The sequence below is a fragment of the Equus caballus genome, chromosome 23 (assembly GCF_041296265.1).
Source record: "Equus caballus isolate H_3958 breed thoroughbred chromosome 23, TB-T2T, whole genome shotgun sequence".
NCBI classification, from domain to species: domain Eukaryota; kingdom Metazoa; phylum Chordata; class Mammalia; order Perissodactyla; family Equidae; genus Equus; species Equus caballus.
Genome location: NC_091706.1, coordinates 15856731 through 15872200, shown reverse-complemented (window position 1 = coordinate 15872200; position 15470 = coordinate 15856731). Strand labels below are relative to the sequence as shown.

Genomic DNA, 15470 nt, shown 5'->3' with positions numbered 1-15470 from the left:
TTGCTTTGTGACCTCAGGTCTAAGAAGTTTGGGGGTGGGTTGTACCAGCTTATGAGCTTGTTCATTGATAAGAGTGATATTGGTGATTGACAGCTAGTTTGATGAGACTATCAGAGGCTGGTTACAGAGCAGGGATATGCCCATGTGACCTGCAAAATATAAAAAGTAGTGTCCGAGACTCGATTTCGTGCTCGTGGCTCTAAAGTGTTCCATGCCCACAACGGGTCCTGAGAGGAGAGAAGATGTGCCCAGTAAGGTCCTTACAGAGAGAGGATGATCAGAGCCTGGGTCTGGTCCCTCTGGGGCCCTTGCTGTTGTCTGGGATGCATATCCTTGCTTTAATGTTTTTGCCGCATTGATTGAATACTTTTCCTGCGATAAACCGTAGACCTGTGAGCAGTCTCATTTTGGGTCCTGTGAGTCTTCTTTAGAAATCAAACCCTCTCTAACTGCCACTGGTGTTGCAGTAACACTATTTGTAATGGCCAAAAACTGCAAATGACCCAAATGTTCGTCAACAGTGGAATGGGTAAATCAACCAGCTATATTCAGCAAAGTGAATACTAAATAGCAATGAAAATAAATAGCTATGGCTACGTACAAAACAAGGGTGAAGCTTACGTACATAATGCTGAAAGAAGCCGGATACAGAAGAATCCGTACTGCGTGTTTACGTTTGTATGAGGAGTGCAGAAATAGATACATCTAGTCTACGGTGAACACCGGTTACCTTTGGAGGGGAGGAACGGAGCAACGCTCAGGAGAGGGCAACAGAGGGGCTTGCGGGCAAGGCTCCATTTCACGAGCTGGGTTGTGGTTCCGTGGGTGTGTTCAGTTTATGATAATTCATCAAGCTTGTGATTTTCTGTATGACATTATGCTTTTTAAAAAAGCTTATTAAAAAACAAAAGAAATAAACAAACAACGCCACCCCCCCAAAAAGAAACACCAGTGAGTCCACAATGCTGTTTAAAAAGAAAGCGAGAAACACTTGTTTGCCACCATTGGCAGTAACCAGAATATCAACTCCTTAATCTGAAAATTGACAACTAAAAGGGAAAAATTAAGCAATTAGCTGCCTTTCTTGGGCAGATTGTATTTCGGTGTAAATAAATAGCCCTAGTCGGTGAGGGAAAGTTTTTTTTTTTTACAAATTATTCCAAGTTAATAAATGTGGAATTAACGCAGAGTTAGAAATCATCACTGAGTAACCTAATGAAAATAATCCAGGCAAACATCATATTAGTTATCTATTGCTGCGAAACAGATTACCACAAAATGTAGCAGCTTAAAACAACAAATAATTATTCTCTCACAGTTTCCGTGGGTTGGGAATCTGGGTATGACTTAACTGGGAATCCCCGGCTCAGGGTCTCGCACGAGGTGTCGGCTGGGGCTGCGGGTGTCTCGAGGGCTGACTCGGGGAGGACCTGCTTCCAAGCTCACTCCTGTGGCTGTTGGCAGATCTCAGATCCCTGCGGCCTGTCAGCCAGAGATCCGTTACTTGCACGTGGACCTCCCCAAGAGGTACATCAGAAGATGGCAGACGGCCGCCCCGAACGCTAGAAAGTGGATGAGGGAGGGAATTCAAGATAGAACACACAGGCTTTTTGTAACTTCACGTTGAAGTGACATCCCATCCCCTCTGCTGCATTCTATCTGTAGAAGCAGGTCAACAGTCCAGCCCAGACTCAAGGGGAGGGGATTGCACAAGGATGTGAATCCTGGGAGGTGGGACCACTGCGAGCCTTGTAGAGGAAGCCTACCTCAATCGTCAATGGATGGAAGGCACTAGATGAAAGGTTAGAGGGAACTTGAGAATCAGAGGCATCAGGCTGTCACCACCCGAACCCAATGCTCAGTCTTAATCACTAAAAGAGAAGCAACCAGTATTATTTGCCTTCTGCTATGAAGGCACAGCATCCGAAGTACACGGCATCACCTGATATTCTTTCTGAAAAGAGTTGAACCTGAATCTAATCAAGGCTTTAGCAAATATCCAATTTACAGGAAATATGGATGATAGAAGAATAAGTTAAATGACACCATGAGGATACAAATCTGGATTGTGGACCCTTCTATGGGGCAAGGGACCTATTTCTTCAGTAAGTCAATTGCTGGGGAAAAAAAAAATGCGGATTTGCTATAGATGAAAAGAAACTTAAGAGACCTAATCACCAATTACAATCTTCAGACCTTGCTGGGATCCTGATTCAAACAAACCAACTAGAAAAAGACAATTTTGAAACAATAAAGGGAATTTGAATATGAATAAATAGATGGTACTAAGGAATTATTGTTAATTTTCTTAGTATAATAATGGCATCATGGTTATGAAAGAAAATGTTCAAATTTTTCTGAGATACACACCATAGTATGTAAGGATAATATCTTAGACATAAGGCCTATGATTTGCTTCAAAATACCCCAGCAGACACAGGAAACACAACAAAAGGAACAGAGGAAACAAGTGTGGTAAGACTTTAATAAATATTGAATCCAGATGATGGGTACATGTGCAGATTCATTATACGACTTTGTTTATTTTTATGAATGTTTAAACATTTTCATAATAAAAATAGGAAGAAAAGGCATCAGGATTAGATGATTTTATAGCTGAGTTCGAGCTAGACATTAAAGGATAAATATTTCTAATACTATTTAAATAGCTATGGCCTCAAAAAAAAAAGATGTAAACCCCTCAATTTATTTTATGAAGGTAGCATAACTTCTAAAACTCTTTTTGAAGTGCAAAATGCATGAAGAAAAGTTTACAGTAGTAAGTGTATAGCTGGAGGAAGTTTTGCATCCTGGACACGCTTGAGCACACAGATAAAAAGTAGAACAGGCCCGGTGGTCTAGTGGTTAAGTTCCGCACACTCTTCTTTGGTGGCCCAGGTTCAGTTCCCAAGTGTGGATCTACACCACTGTCAGTTGCCATGCTGTCGCGGCAGCTCACATACAAAAAAAGGAAGATTGGCAATAGATATTAGCTCATGGTGAATCTTCCTCAGCAAAAAAAACAAAAAAAAAAAAACCCCACAAAAACCCCACAAAATACAAGAATATTATAAGCACCCTAGAAACCTCCCTCATGCCCATTTCTAGTCTCTCCTGCTGAAGAAATCCACTATGCTGTAGCCAAAATCTGATTCAAAAAAATAGTGTAAAAAGTGGAAACTACAGAATAATTTGACTTATAATGAGGCAAATTTTCTAAATAAAATATTAAGAAATAGAATTCAGAAATATCTTTTAACATGTACACAATCATACACATATACTATTAATCATTTAATTGCTCACCATTATTTCTTGCATTCCCTCTGGGTTCTTGTTAAAGTGCTAGCAATTTTTCCAGTAAGGGATTGTGGGTAGTAAACAATTTTGGCTCTTATATGTTTTAAGATGTATTTATTTTGTCCCTATTCTTTAAAGAGAGTTTGGCTGGTTAGAGAATTCCAGATGGATGGTTGTTTCCTGTCAGCATTTTGGGTATGTGACACCATCCCCTTCTGATGTTGTTAACGAACGTTCCACTGTTGACTTGTTATTTCTTTGCATGTCCTCTATCTTCTCTTCTTGTTTTCCCTTCTTGCTTAATGCTCTGCAGTTTTGCTACGGTGCTTCCAGGCATAATTTATTTCTATTTTGTTGCTAATCACTCAGTGGTATGTTTCAATTCAGGGTTTCATGTGTCTCTTCATTTTTGGAATTACTTTATTTCCAAACGTCATCTCTTTTCCTTGTTTTTTCTGCAACTTCCATTGGCTATATTTCTGAACTTCTCACTCTACCCTCCATTACCCTTAACTTCTTTCATAATTTCTTCCTTTATCTTCCTGTGCTGTTATTTGGAAGCTTCTCCCTCAGTACTGTCTTCCAAATGAATCCTCTTCAGATATATACCTCAGAATACTAGTAAGGTGATTTATTGAATATTATTATTGTTATTATTTTATTTTTGATGGCTAAATTTTCACTTCCAAGATTTTCAATTTGTTCTGTTCCACATCTTCCTGTTCTTAATTCATAGGTGCCACTTCCCTCCTCATGTCTTTGAGCAGGGAACATATTATTTTTAAGTTCTTGGATTGATCTCTACATCCTCAGATGTTAATTCTTCCATTAGTTGAACTTATCAACTATTTTTATGATAATGGACTTCTTCATGTGCTTAAAATCTGTTTAAGAGCTATTCTTGCTGGGGAGTTCTCCTTCATGTGCGCCTTTCTTTTCCCATGATCCAGGTTTGCCTCCGTCTTGGTCCGGATGGGTTTCACCAGTCCAAACCACGTTTTATATTAGCAGATCAATTTGGATCCTTTGCTCCATATTAATGGTTTAATTTTGGACCTTACATGCATTTTGTAGAGATTCAGTTCTTGTATTCCATGGTGACTCTGCTTCTTTACTTTTCATGTATAAATGTAATGCTCTCAAAAGCAAAATTTACATCCAAGATATTTTAATAAACTTCATATTCAATTTAAGAAGAAGGTAGATTTTTTTGGATAATCAACCTGAGGACAAATGACCAAAGACCTACGAACTAGAGGGGGGAAAATAACATCAGGCATCTGCCGGCTCTCCACAAACCTCTTCTCACTGTTGTATTTTATGTTTACAAACGAGTCGGAAGTAATGTGCTTCCACTTCACGATCCCCTTATAATATTTCCATTCCAGATCCTTCAGATCCATGAATTGTTTTTCTGAAAAGAAGCACATCGTGGTGTTATTTAACCTCCAGTTATTCAGAGATGCTTCATGGACAGAATAAACCTGATGAGCCTGTCTCCTTCTCCCTTCTGGTAGAAAGCTGTTTCTGAAGCTTTATAAACTAAAGGAGAACTATGGTGTTCCTCTCATCTAAAGCCCTCCTCCAAATAGGAAATTGGGTGGGTCTGGCTAACTGGGCTGGAGTGGACCCTGCAGAGCCACAGCAGGTAGAGAGAGTGACTCATTTGGTCCTTGGATACTAATAACGTGCAAGTGGAGAGAGACCCACTGAGCGCTGAGGTCAACAGGGAGAAGAAAAGGATCCTAATGAATGGTTAAAACAAGGAGGAAGACTGATCAGAAGTACATAGATTGTTAGTGTCTTTTCTTCCAAGATGCTGGTGTAAGCCGTGAGGCTAAAAGGGCAGTGGCTTAGCTAGAATTTAGCTGTTTTCCCTACTCTTTCAAGCCCTACCAGCTTAGATGGCCATTAGTAGTTGAAATCCCTTCAAGGAGCCAGTGAACCACAGAAAATCAAGCCAAGATATGCTGTGTATTTCCCTACTCAGCAGCCATTTCCTTTTCCCTTCCTTTTAATTCCATTCAGGGCTAAATAAATTGTAAATTTCAAAAAAAGAAAAGAAAAAGAGCAAGGCCTAAGGCAGGGACTTGAGTGTAAAACCAGAGGCCAAAGAGCCAAGAGGAATGAGAGGAGCGGAAGGAGAACTGGCTGGAGCAAGCAGGCAGGCAGGCTGCCCTCTCTCTCGTGGGCGACTTCACCGTCCTCCCTGTGTGGTTGTATTTGAGCAGCACACCTATGGCCTGCCTACTGCCCCCGTGCCAGTCGGGCCTCCGCCCCTGGGAAGGGCCTGGGCTTTCCTGCGTCTGCCTGGCAGGAAGTCTTTATACATATTCTGTACATGCCTAAAGTAGGAGGCTGGGACCTGGGAGCATTCCCTGAGTTCATATCTGGCCGTGTGTTCAACAGTCTGTTCCTACGGCCGTTGCCAAGTTTCAGGGGGTTTGACAAGATCTTGGCAGACCTGGCATAGCAAGAACTGGTGATAGAAAGAAGGAAAGGGATATTTGGCAAGAGAAGGCCATAGAGTTGATGATTGTGATCTGTGGCAGACACTATAGGTTACATACCCATTACAATCTTCTGCCCTCCCCTGCTGTAGAGGGTGGAAAGCTAAGATCTCCAGTCATCAGCCTTCCTTGCAGTAAGGGCTGGCTATTGGACACGACTTTGGGCAACGAGATGTATGGAAAAGTCACCGGAGGAGGTGTGTTCTGAGGAAGCTTTGTTTCCCTATCAAAGAGGACAGAAGTAGCCAACGTGGCCCCTTGTCCTGTCCCTCTCTTCCTGCCTGGAATGTGGCCAGAGCACCTGGAGATGAAGGAAACATCTTTTGGCCATGAAGACAAAAGCCGCATACAAGAGATGGTAGAGCCTGGGACCTCGATGACATCAGAAAGCACTGCTCCTTGGGGCCGGCCCTGTGGCCGAGTGGTTAAGTTTGAGCGCTCCATTTTGGCGGCCCAGAGTTTCGCTGGTTTATGGCATGCTCTGCTCGGCAGGCCACGCTGAGGTGGCTTCCCACATGCCACAACTAGAAGGACCCACAACTAAAATATACAACTATGTATTGGGGGCATTTGGGGAGAGAAAGCAGAAAAAAAAAAAAAGATTGGCAACCTTTGTTAGCTCAAGTGCCAATCTTTAAAAAAAAGCACTGCCCCGGCCCTTGTTTGCCCACCTCCAGACTTCTCATTATGTGAGAAAAATAACCCCCTTATTTGGTTTTTCTTGATTTTTGGTCAAACACATCCCTAACCGCATGGTCCTACCAGACTTAGCCTAAACAAGAGAAGCTCATACGACAGGAGAAGAACAAAATGGCAGCAGCCACTCCCTTTCCCTCCCGTAGTGCTTGGTGCTAGTAAGGATATGTTCTCTAATACTCCTTGGTATACATGCTAGGAGTCCTAAAGTTCCTCTGGACTGAGAATACTTTAAGGACTGGCTGTCATTACTATAAATGTTAGTAATGCTGGACAACAGTGACAGTAACAGATGGATTGTTGCAATACCAATTAAATCTAAGGACTTATGGATATTCCTCATACAGATGCCTACCCAGCTTCATGTGTATTCCTTGAATAGACAGGACACGTCCCAGAAATTCTACCTCCGGGATCTTAGGAAATGAAGTCATGGAGGCAGAGAAGAAACTTCAACACAGAGTCTGGGAGGACGCACGAGAGGGGCATGGTAGGTAGCAGTCCATGCATTAAGAGGAAAGGACAACTTGGCCCCTGTGGTTGGCAAAGCCATAAATGTTCAAGACCTATCAAACATCCAAAGATTTTAGCACTTCTTCAAAAGCCACATCAAAATTGACACACCACTGGCTTTTTGCCAGTTCTTTTTATTGATTCTCAACACTTTCCCTGCTTTTTCCTCTCTGGTCTCAGACTTTACCTGTGTACTTTTGTGGATTACCTAGGCCATTCCTACAAGTGCCCTAATTGCAACTTCTGCCTTGGCTCCAAAACACATCAAGTAGGAGACTATCAAAGGAAGCCGAAACCAGCACTGGCTTTGTCAAGACATCCATGTAGGGAGTTACAGCAAAGATTCTTCCAGCATCTTGGACCAAATATGATCAGAGTAATCAATCTATTCCTTTAAATTTATTCCTTCTGTCTCTCCTACTACTTCTAATACAAAAATGGTGGCATCAAAATATTTGCTGTGCAAATAGTCTTGAGTCAAGAACCTACTCCAGAGGGACTCAATATTTTATACCATTGCTTTAATCTATTTTTTATAGCTACACAGAATGATAAAAATATTACTTCCTTCAAATTGCAAAAGGCAAATTGAGACCTTAAGGATAAGACACTCCCTCCTCATTAAAACTTACCATCATTTATATATTTTTAACTTACTCTGTATGGCCTTTGGCCTTTTATGTGTACCTCTCAATTAAAGAATCAGAAATGAAGGCAGTTTCCTTCTGTTGTTTGTAGAGAGGTAACAATGAGGAAAGGGGACAGGTCATGAAAAAATATCTGAAAAACCCTCAGTTGAAGTAAAGCCAAGATACTTAAGATTCAGTAAATACTTGACTAACTTCATGAAACGAGAAGCAAATGGTTATGAGAGTCCAGTTTAACCAGCTCATTTTATAAAGGTAAGTTTAAGTGTCGTGTCTAAATAATGTCGGTTTTCAGGAGTGGATCTATGATTTGACTCTGGACCGTTTGGTTCTCTGTTCTCTAGTTCTTGTGGCCACTGTAGGCCGTGAACCCCAGAACTGCAAGATTCCCCTCGGTCAATATTTGACTATTTCAGCTCTAGAAATCTAGGTAAATTGTGCAGTAAGATTTCCACTCATTTTCTCCCACATGGCCTCATCTGTTTACCTGAATTAGCAAATACGTATTTAGGAATGCTGTCTTCAAGGACAAGCTTTTCTGGCTTGATGTAGGAGATGCCCAGCCTGCACAGTATCCTGCTGCTCTGACTCTTCTTCTGTATGTTGACCAGTGATGCTTTGGAGTGATCCATGAGAATCTCATAAGGAAAAGTGTGCGCGGGAGGAGGGATCCCACACTGGGCGAGTCTCTGCTGGGACCTGGTGAGCCTCTCCATTGGGGAGAGCGAGCTGGTCAACAAGCTGCGGTGCAGGAGTTCAGTCATAGATTCTGGTTTCTCCTCTTCTTTTCTAACCACTTTGCACATGGAAACAGGTTGGGGGGCTTTTCCTCTCACATCGGTGCCACTGGTGAATGACATGGCATTCAGGTTTTGACTAAGTATTTTCTGTGCTTCCCTAGGTGAAATACTGTGAATTTTTAGGAGATTCGATTTCTTGCTCTCTCTATTAAAATCCTTTACCAATGCATACAATTCTGGCAGCTGTGGGAGAAAACGTGGGAAGTCATGAGATTGATGAAAATGCAATCGTCCCGCAGACCCACAAAACCTAGAACAAATAGGATAACAAATAACCATGAACACAGAAACATCTAATTTTGGAAGATATCTTTGCCTAACTAAACCAAGTCTATATTGGAAATGTGGAACAGGGACCAGAAGGTCAAATCTCAGATTCCTTCTCAAAAAGGTGCATCATTTAGACACATCACTTAAACCCTCGACGATAAAATGAGCCCGTTAGACTTGCTCAGAAGTCTTTAAGATCTTTCCAGCTGTAAAATTCTGTGAGTGACCATGGAGAGAGAGAGAGCTTTTGGGGGTGGCGACCTTTATTTTGAGTAAGGATACATTTATTTAAGGAAGAAAGGGAGCCAGATAATCCAGCTATCAAAGCTTCATCCAGGGTCCAAAGGATTCAGAATGCTCTGGAATGCAGTGCAAAGGAAGCTGCAATAACAGTCCTTATTCACTGGAATGTTTTACCAAAGCAAATAGTTACATTTGTAGAGTGTCTGGGAATAGTTGTTGGCAGAAAAGACAATAAGTATTTCCTCGGAGTGCCCTTCTCTATCTAAAGCCCTGTACTGAAGGAATAAAATTTGATTTTCTAGAGCATCCTGCCTACTAATCCCACCATTACTAAGAGGTTTCTTAGGCCATTAAATTGGATGGACAAAGGGACCAAAGTGAGAGCCCAGACTCGGGTCTCTTAGCCCAAGGCAGGCTCCTGTCAGTCCTAGTTGGCTCTCCTGCAAGAGCAATGAACAATTATGGGCTGCGGGTGACGGGTGGCGAGCGGCTCTTTCCCGTGCAGAACCGTTATCGTGAAAACAGCTTAGCTCTCATGCTCGCCTGCCCACAGAGGAGCTGCATTTTGCTGTAACACAAAAGGTAAGTCACTGAAGCAAAATGTTTGTGTTCCCTATGGCCAGGTATGTCACCAGGTGTTCAATAGTTCAAATTTTTACAATTCTTGAATGTAAAGTTTCCTGTGTACATTATCACAGAATTCTAAATACGTACTGAACACGTGGGAGACTCTGCAGCCACATCGTCTTTCGTGGGATCAGTGTCTCCACTGAGGAACATCGTGCTGGGATTTTATTCTCTAATTCCTAAAAAAGCAACATAGGGGAGGAAGAAATGAAAGATCAAAAATCGGATAAAATACAAAGGGAGTAGTAACACTGTTTAAATCTTCAGAACTTTGTAAGTGGGACACTTTTCAACTTCGGTACCACTTTGAGTTTTCTTTTATTTTCTCCTTACTCTAGGTCTGCCAGATTAATCACATTTCAACCAAAAATTTTCTCTGAAATACCTCAAATTCATTACCCAGGAAAAGTAATTTTTATTCAGGAGAAAAAGGCTAATAATAGTAATAACAACAATTAACATTTTGAAATAATTTGCTTTGGGGCAGATAGACTAGTAGGCATTTTACTGACAGAATTTTGTTTAATCCCCTTGTGAGAGATTAAAAATGGCCACAGAATTCTTATAGTTGGTCCCATCAATAAGTGGCAGTTAAGTCTGTTCCCACATTTGACTCTAGGCTGGCCTTATGCTTGACTTTGACTGACAGCATGCTGTAAGGACATGTCAATGCCACAGCCTAGGCGTTAAGAAGCTTTGCAGCTTAACCTCACACTCTTGGAAGCTTGAGCCACCATGTAAAGAGGTCCAGCTACCCTTCTCGAGAGACCATGTGGAGATGAGAGCCAGCACCAACCACACGACACATAATGAGGCCATCTTGGATCACCCAGCCCCATTCCAGCCTCCAGATGACTAAAGCTGCATAAACAACTCCAGAGGATCCCAAACGGAGAAGAAGAGCCACGCAGATGAGCCAGCCAACTCCAAAATTATGGCAAATAATGAATTATAGTTGTTTCCAGACACTAGGTTTTGCATGGATTCTTATGCAGCAATAAATAACAGACAAACCCTGGAATATTTCACATTCTTGATTTAATTTATTCCAGTGAAACCTCCGTTGGTAGGTAGGGAATTATGAGGGAAAACATCTTCCTGGGTACCTCTGTATCCTGATTGGGAGCTGCTGTAACTGGGATGAGTGTCAGACATGAACCAAAAATACTCATTTGGTTTTTGGGATGAAGCAAAAACAGGTTCTTTCTCCTTTCCAGCTGAAGTAGAAAAACCCAGAATGAATTACATATTTAAATATACATATATTTGAATATATAGTCATTCTGAGATATTTATCTTACTGCTTATTATTTGAAGATATATATCCAAATATATTGTTGTCACTACAGAGTCTACTATATCAATATATAGGACAAAAAAAGCAACAGAAGGCATCACAACCACCCCCTTTCCTACATTTGGGCAGTGGCTTCACAGACATCCTCGATCAGTGAAAATAAGACTTGATTGTGTTTTCCTTCAATAATTCCTGCAAACGAAAATATTCCTTAACTGCTTCATCTAAAACCTCAGTGTCTTCTGGTCACCAGAAGACTGTGTCTTCCAGGGGTGTCGTCCACCACCGGAGGGCTGCCTTCTCCCACTACCAGCGGACAAGATGTTTTTTTCCCCTCTCCTCCCCTTAGAGGAGGGCTAGATGTAACCTCCCACCACACCCACGTGCTGGACCTTAATCAGGGCGTCGACTCAGAGAAGTGATTCCCAACTTCAGCAGCCAATCTTGCAACTCTATATACATATATTCAAAGCAACATCTAAGAAATTTACTCATTTCCTTACAAGGAGATTGACAACAGGGTGTGGGGTACAGGCGAGCACAGATTCTTGCTGATTCTCTTTGCTGAACTATTCTTGAGGACATCTCTCTCTCACTGAAGGGTTGGGATTCAGAATGCTGAGCAGAACATTAGCCAAAGATGCTTTGATCCACTTTAATGCTGACTTCACTAACATAGTTACTGCACGAAGGGTGTGATATACTCGCTGCGAGACAAAGCCCGTCGTCAAGAGGCAAGATGGTGGCAGAGAAAGGGCATTTATTACAGCTTGCTAGTGAGGGGGAAATGGGTGACTAATGTTGGAAAGAACCATCTTAAGTGGGGCACAAAATCTTGAGGCAGTTATATAGGCTGGTGGGTTACAGGGGAGGGAGTTAGGAATGTTGACCCTCTGGTGTTACAGACTGGGGGTGGCCAGATAGACTCTCTGTTGGAGGGTTGTCACATTCCTAAGGAACTCAAAGAACAAAGTTATCGTCTTATTGCAGATGGGAGGTACCTGCACAAGCAGGGGTCACAAAATCTACACAGCAGGTGGGTCTCCTGGAGGGTGAGTGTCCAGCTGGGTTAGTGAGTCAGAGGTCATTCAAAGTTACGATATGGTCTCTTCTCTACAATATGACTTCCCTTATGTCAACCTTGTGTTGAGCTGGTATCAACATACTGTCACCCTGGCCCTTAAGTTGAGCCAAGCCAATGCCTAAACCTGAATTAGCCCTTAAACCAACCTCTCATGGAGAGTGTTCCTGGAGAAATCATGAAAATATAGCCAATGAGCCTGTTCCAGATTCATGCAACTTGAGGGAGCCCTTGCAGGGGCTTTTCAGCATGTCCACTCATCTGTTATTCCTGGGAATTCCTGCAGTAAATTCTGATTTTAGGAAGAGCAAAGGCATCTCACATGAACTCCCTTGGGTGTATCTTCTCCATTTGCATCCGCACACAACTGCTTGCTCTCTGCTCACCTGAGAGTAGCTCTCTCTCTCCACCAGCCAGGGAGGCGCTATCTTTATAACGGCCACGTTAAAGTGTGGCTTCAACAGTATTTATCCTATTCACACAATTAAATCCGTTCTTTTTTGCCCAGGGAGCCTGTCTGTTGTGCCACCAGGTGGCACTCATCGGCAGTTTGCCTCCGCTATTTCCCACAACTTTTTCTCTAACCATGCGCTCTCTCTCTCTCTCCTTCCTTTCTTTCTTCTCTGAATTTTTGGCTGTACTTTATGGAAGGCAGCATTAATTCAGCAAATACTTACTGTTTTTGATGTGTCAGGTACTGGACTAGGCACCAAGGAATACAAAGACAAAGGAAGTGATTGCGTGTATAAACAAGGAACGATATCTAAAACATCTGAAACATTTATTAAACACCTGTTATGATCCAGGCACTGTTTAAGTCCTTGGAACGCACTGGCAAACAAAGATTTCTGCTCTTGTGAAGTTTACATGCCAGCAAGGGGAGACATACAGAAAATCCTACATATAGTAAGTGAATTAATGTTTGAAAGTCATAAGTGCTATGAAGGAAGTAAAATATATCAGAGTCAAGGGGATTGGGAATGCGGAGGGGCGTGTGTGTGGCTTTAAACAGGGCCGTCAGGGTGACCTCAGTGGGAAGGGGCATTTGAGGAAAGACTTGTAGGAGGTGTGAGCCCTAAGGATGACTGGAGAGAGCCTACCAGGCAGAGGGACCAGCAGGGCAGAGGCCACATGCTTGGCTGGCTGGAGGAAGAGTGGGTTTCAAGAGAATGGAGGAAGTGAGGGGCCGAGGGCAGAGAGGAGGAGAGGAGGCCCTGTCTCCTTAGGGCCTTGTGGGCACACATAGGACCTTGGGAACTCGGGAGCCATGACAGGCTCTGTGACAGGTTCTGACTGACACTTTTAAAGGAGCGCTCTGGTGGCCATGTGGAGAAACACATTGTTAAAATATGGTCTCTATGTACTTATTCGTGGGGATTGTCCAACATGACCCCATACATATAAAAAATCAAGCCATTTACGTAGTTTGTATAGGAGAGGAAACATATTTGTATATAAAGTGACTATATAGGGTTGTCAATTCATAGCAAATTGTCCGGAGGGACACGTAGCAAATTTAACAGAGGGTGTGCAAAGGAAGGGGAGGGAGGGGGGAGCATTTCCTCCTTACTATCTATCCACGTTTTGCATTTTGTTTGGGTGATTTTTGCAGTAAGCTTGTCTTCCTTTTGCAATGTCAAACAACACCATTAGAGGCATAGCAGACTTCCTGTTTTGAGGAGAAAGTAGTCCACACAGGAAGAAAGACAGCCCCACGTCTTCTCCAGCTGTAGCGTTAACTCTGCTCAGTCACGTGGTCGCCCTTTTGAGGATACTGAAGCAAGATCTGAAACAATTCCTACTCTCAACAATATATTTTGATACAGAAAACAGGGCATAGGGAGTTTTCTCTCTCCCTCTTGAACCCAACATAATGACAGTAAAGGAATTAGTTAAGTGTATACCTAATACTACAATAAAAGAATGAAGAACACTCTCTAAGGCGGGCCAGGGAGAGGTCTCCAGAGAGGAGGTTTGCTGTTGCTCACACCAGCTCTCCAACACGTGTATGGCACGGGGGCGAATGTGCCGAGAGGAAACCAGGAGGCGGGAAGCAGCTGGCTGTTCTGAGTTCATTGAGAGTGGCCGTTCAGGGCTCCCAACCCTCATGGCCTGTGCTGTCCCGCGGTCTGTGTTCTTCAGGCCCCTTGGACCCTTGACCACGCTCCCACAGGCCCTGGTAGCCTGACATGGTTATAAAAACCACCTTTAGCCAGGCACATTCCTGAATCCAACACCCATGTTCCAGGTTCACTGAGAAGCATGCGCCCAGCAGCATTGCCCCACATCATCCTCAGATTTTGTGATCATAACTGGTCCTCACACCACATTACAACTACTGTATCATCTCAACTTCACATCTTAACATCTCTGAAAAGCAGGATGTGTTTTACAGTCAATGGGGCTCTCACAGTTGATGTCGACCCAGTGGCTGTCAAGACTATTCTCAGGGACTGTGTTTGTGTGAAAGTGGACAGTCGATACCGCATCCATTCGCCATGGATGCATGCATCATGGGGGCACAGGGTGAGTTTAACTGCTGATTGGAGTGTTTCTAAGTGTGTGCCATCCAAGACAGTAGCTGCCAGCTGTGTGTGGCTATTGAGCACTTGAAATGTGACTCGTCCGAACTGAGATGTGCTCTAGCATGAAAAAAGAACCAAAATATTACATTAAGCTTTTGTATATTGATTACATGCTGACAGTATACTATTTTAGATATATTGGGTTGAATAAAATATGTTAAAATTAATTTTGCCTGTTTCTTTAACTTTTTATAATGTGGCTACTAGAAAACTTAAAATCACATAAATGACTTGCATTCTATTCTGTTGGACAAGGCTGATCTAAAAGATGGCACCAATTTAGCAATGATCACAGGCAGGCGCTGAACAGAGCAGTAGATAAAAAATAAAAGTCAATGTCTAAATAGCACAAAAGAGCTCTTCTTCTCTAAAAGAAAGTAGGTATAAAATAAAAACTATACATGATAACAAAGCATGTCAGAGTTTAAATGGGAGTGAATAATTGTGAAATTCCATGTGCCCAAAACCCAGCCTAAGGAAAGAATGTCGGGAACTGAAGCCCTTGGAACACCCTCCACTCCCTCTCTCTCCCTTCCCCTCCCAGAGAAAGTCGCCCTCCTGAATTCTGTGTGCAGCATTCTCTCTCTTTTTTTTCCAGCTTTCTTACATGTGTATGTATCCCCAAATGACATATTGTCTTTTTAGCATGCATTTGAACTTTATGTAAAGCATCCTATAGATTTCTCTTTCAATTTACTTCTCTCTTTTAAAAATGTTATTTGTGGTGAAATACACATAACGTAAAATTTACCATCACAACCATTTCTAAGTGTACACTTCAGTGGTGTTAAGCAAATTCACACTGTTGTGCAACCCTTCTCCAGAAATTTTTCGTCTTGCGAAACTGAAACTCTGTACTCATTGAACAACTATTTCCCATTTCCCCCTCCCCGTAACCCTG

General features: G+C 42.4%; 1 protein-coding gene across 5 annotated transcripts in view; it reads right to left on the bottom strand.

Moving 5' to 3' along the window:
* Positions 1 to 1350: 1350 nt before the first annotated feature.
* C23H9orf153 (chromosome 23 C9orf153 homolog) overlaps positions 1351 to 15470 on the bottom strand; it is a 28072-nt gene continuing 13952 nt past the window's right edge. For 2 of the 5 annotated variants that reach the window (XM_023627117.2, XM_070248100.1), the window contains exons 4-6: positions 9694 to 9785; positions 8154 to 8649; positions 2466 to 4714 (exon numbers count right to left, since the gene is read on the bottom strand). In XM_023627117.2, coding sequence (XP_023482885.2) covers positions 4485 to 4714; positions 8154 to 8649; positions 9694 to 9759 — 792 coding nt within the window. In that variant the 5' untranslated portion in view covers positions 9760 to 9785 and the 3' untranslated portion in view covers positions 2466 to 4484. 5 annotated transcript variants of the gene reach the window in all.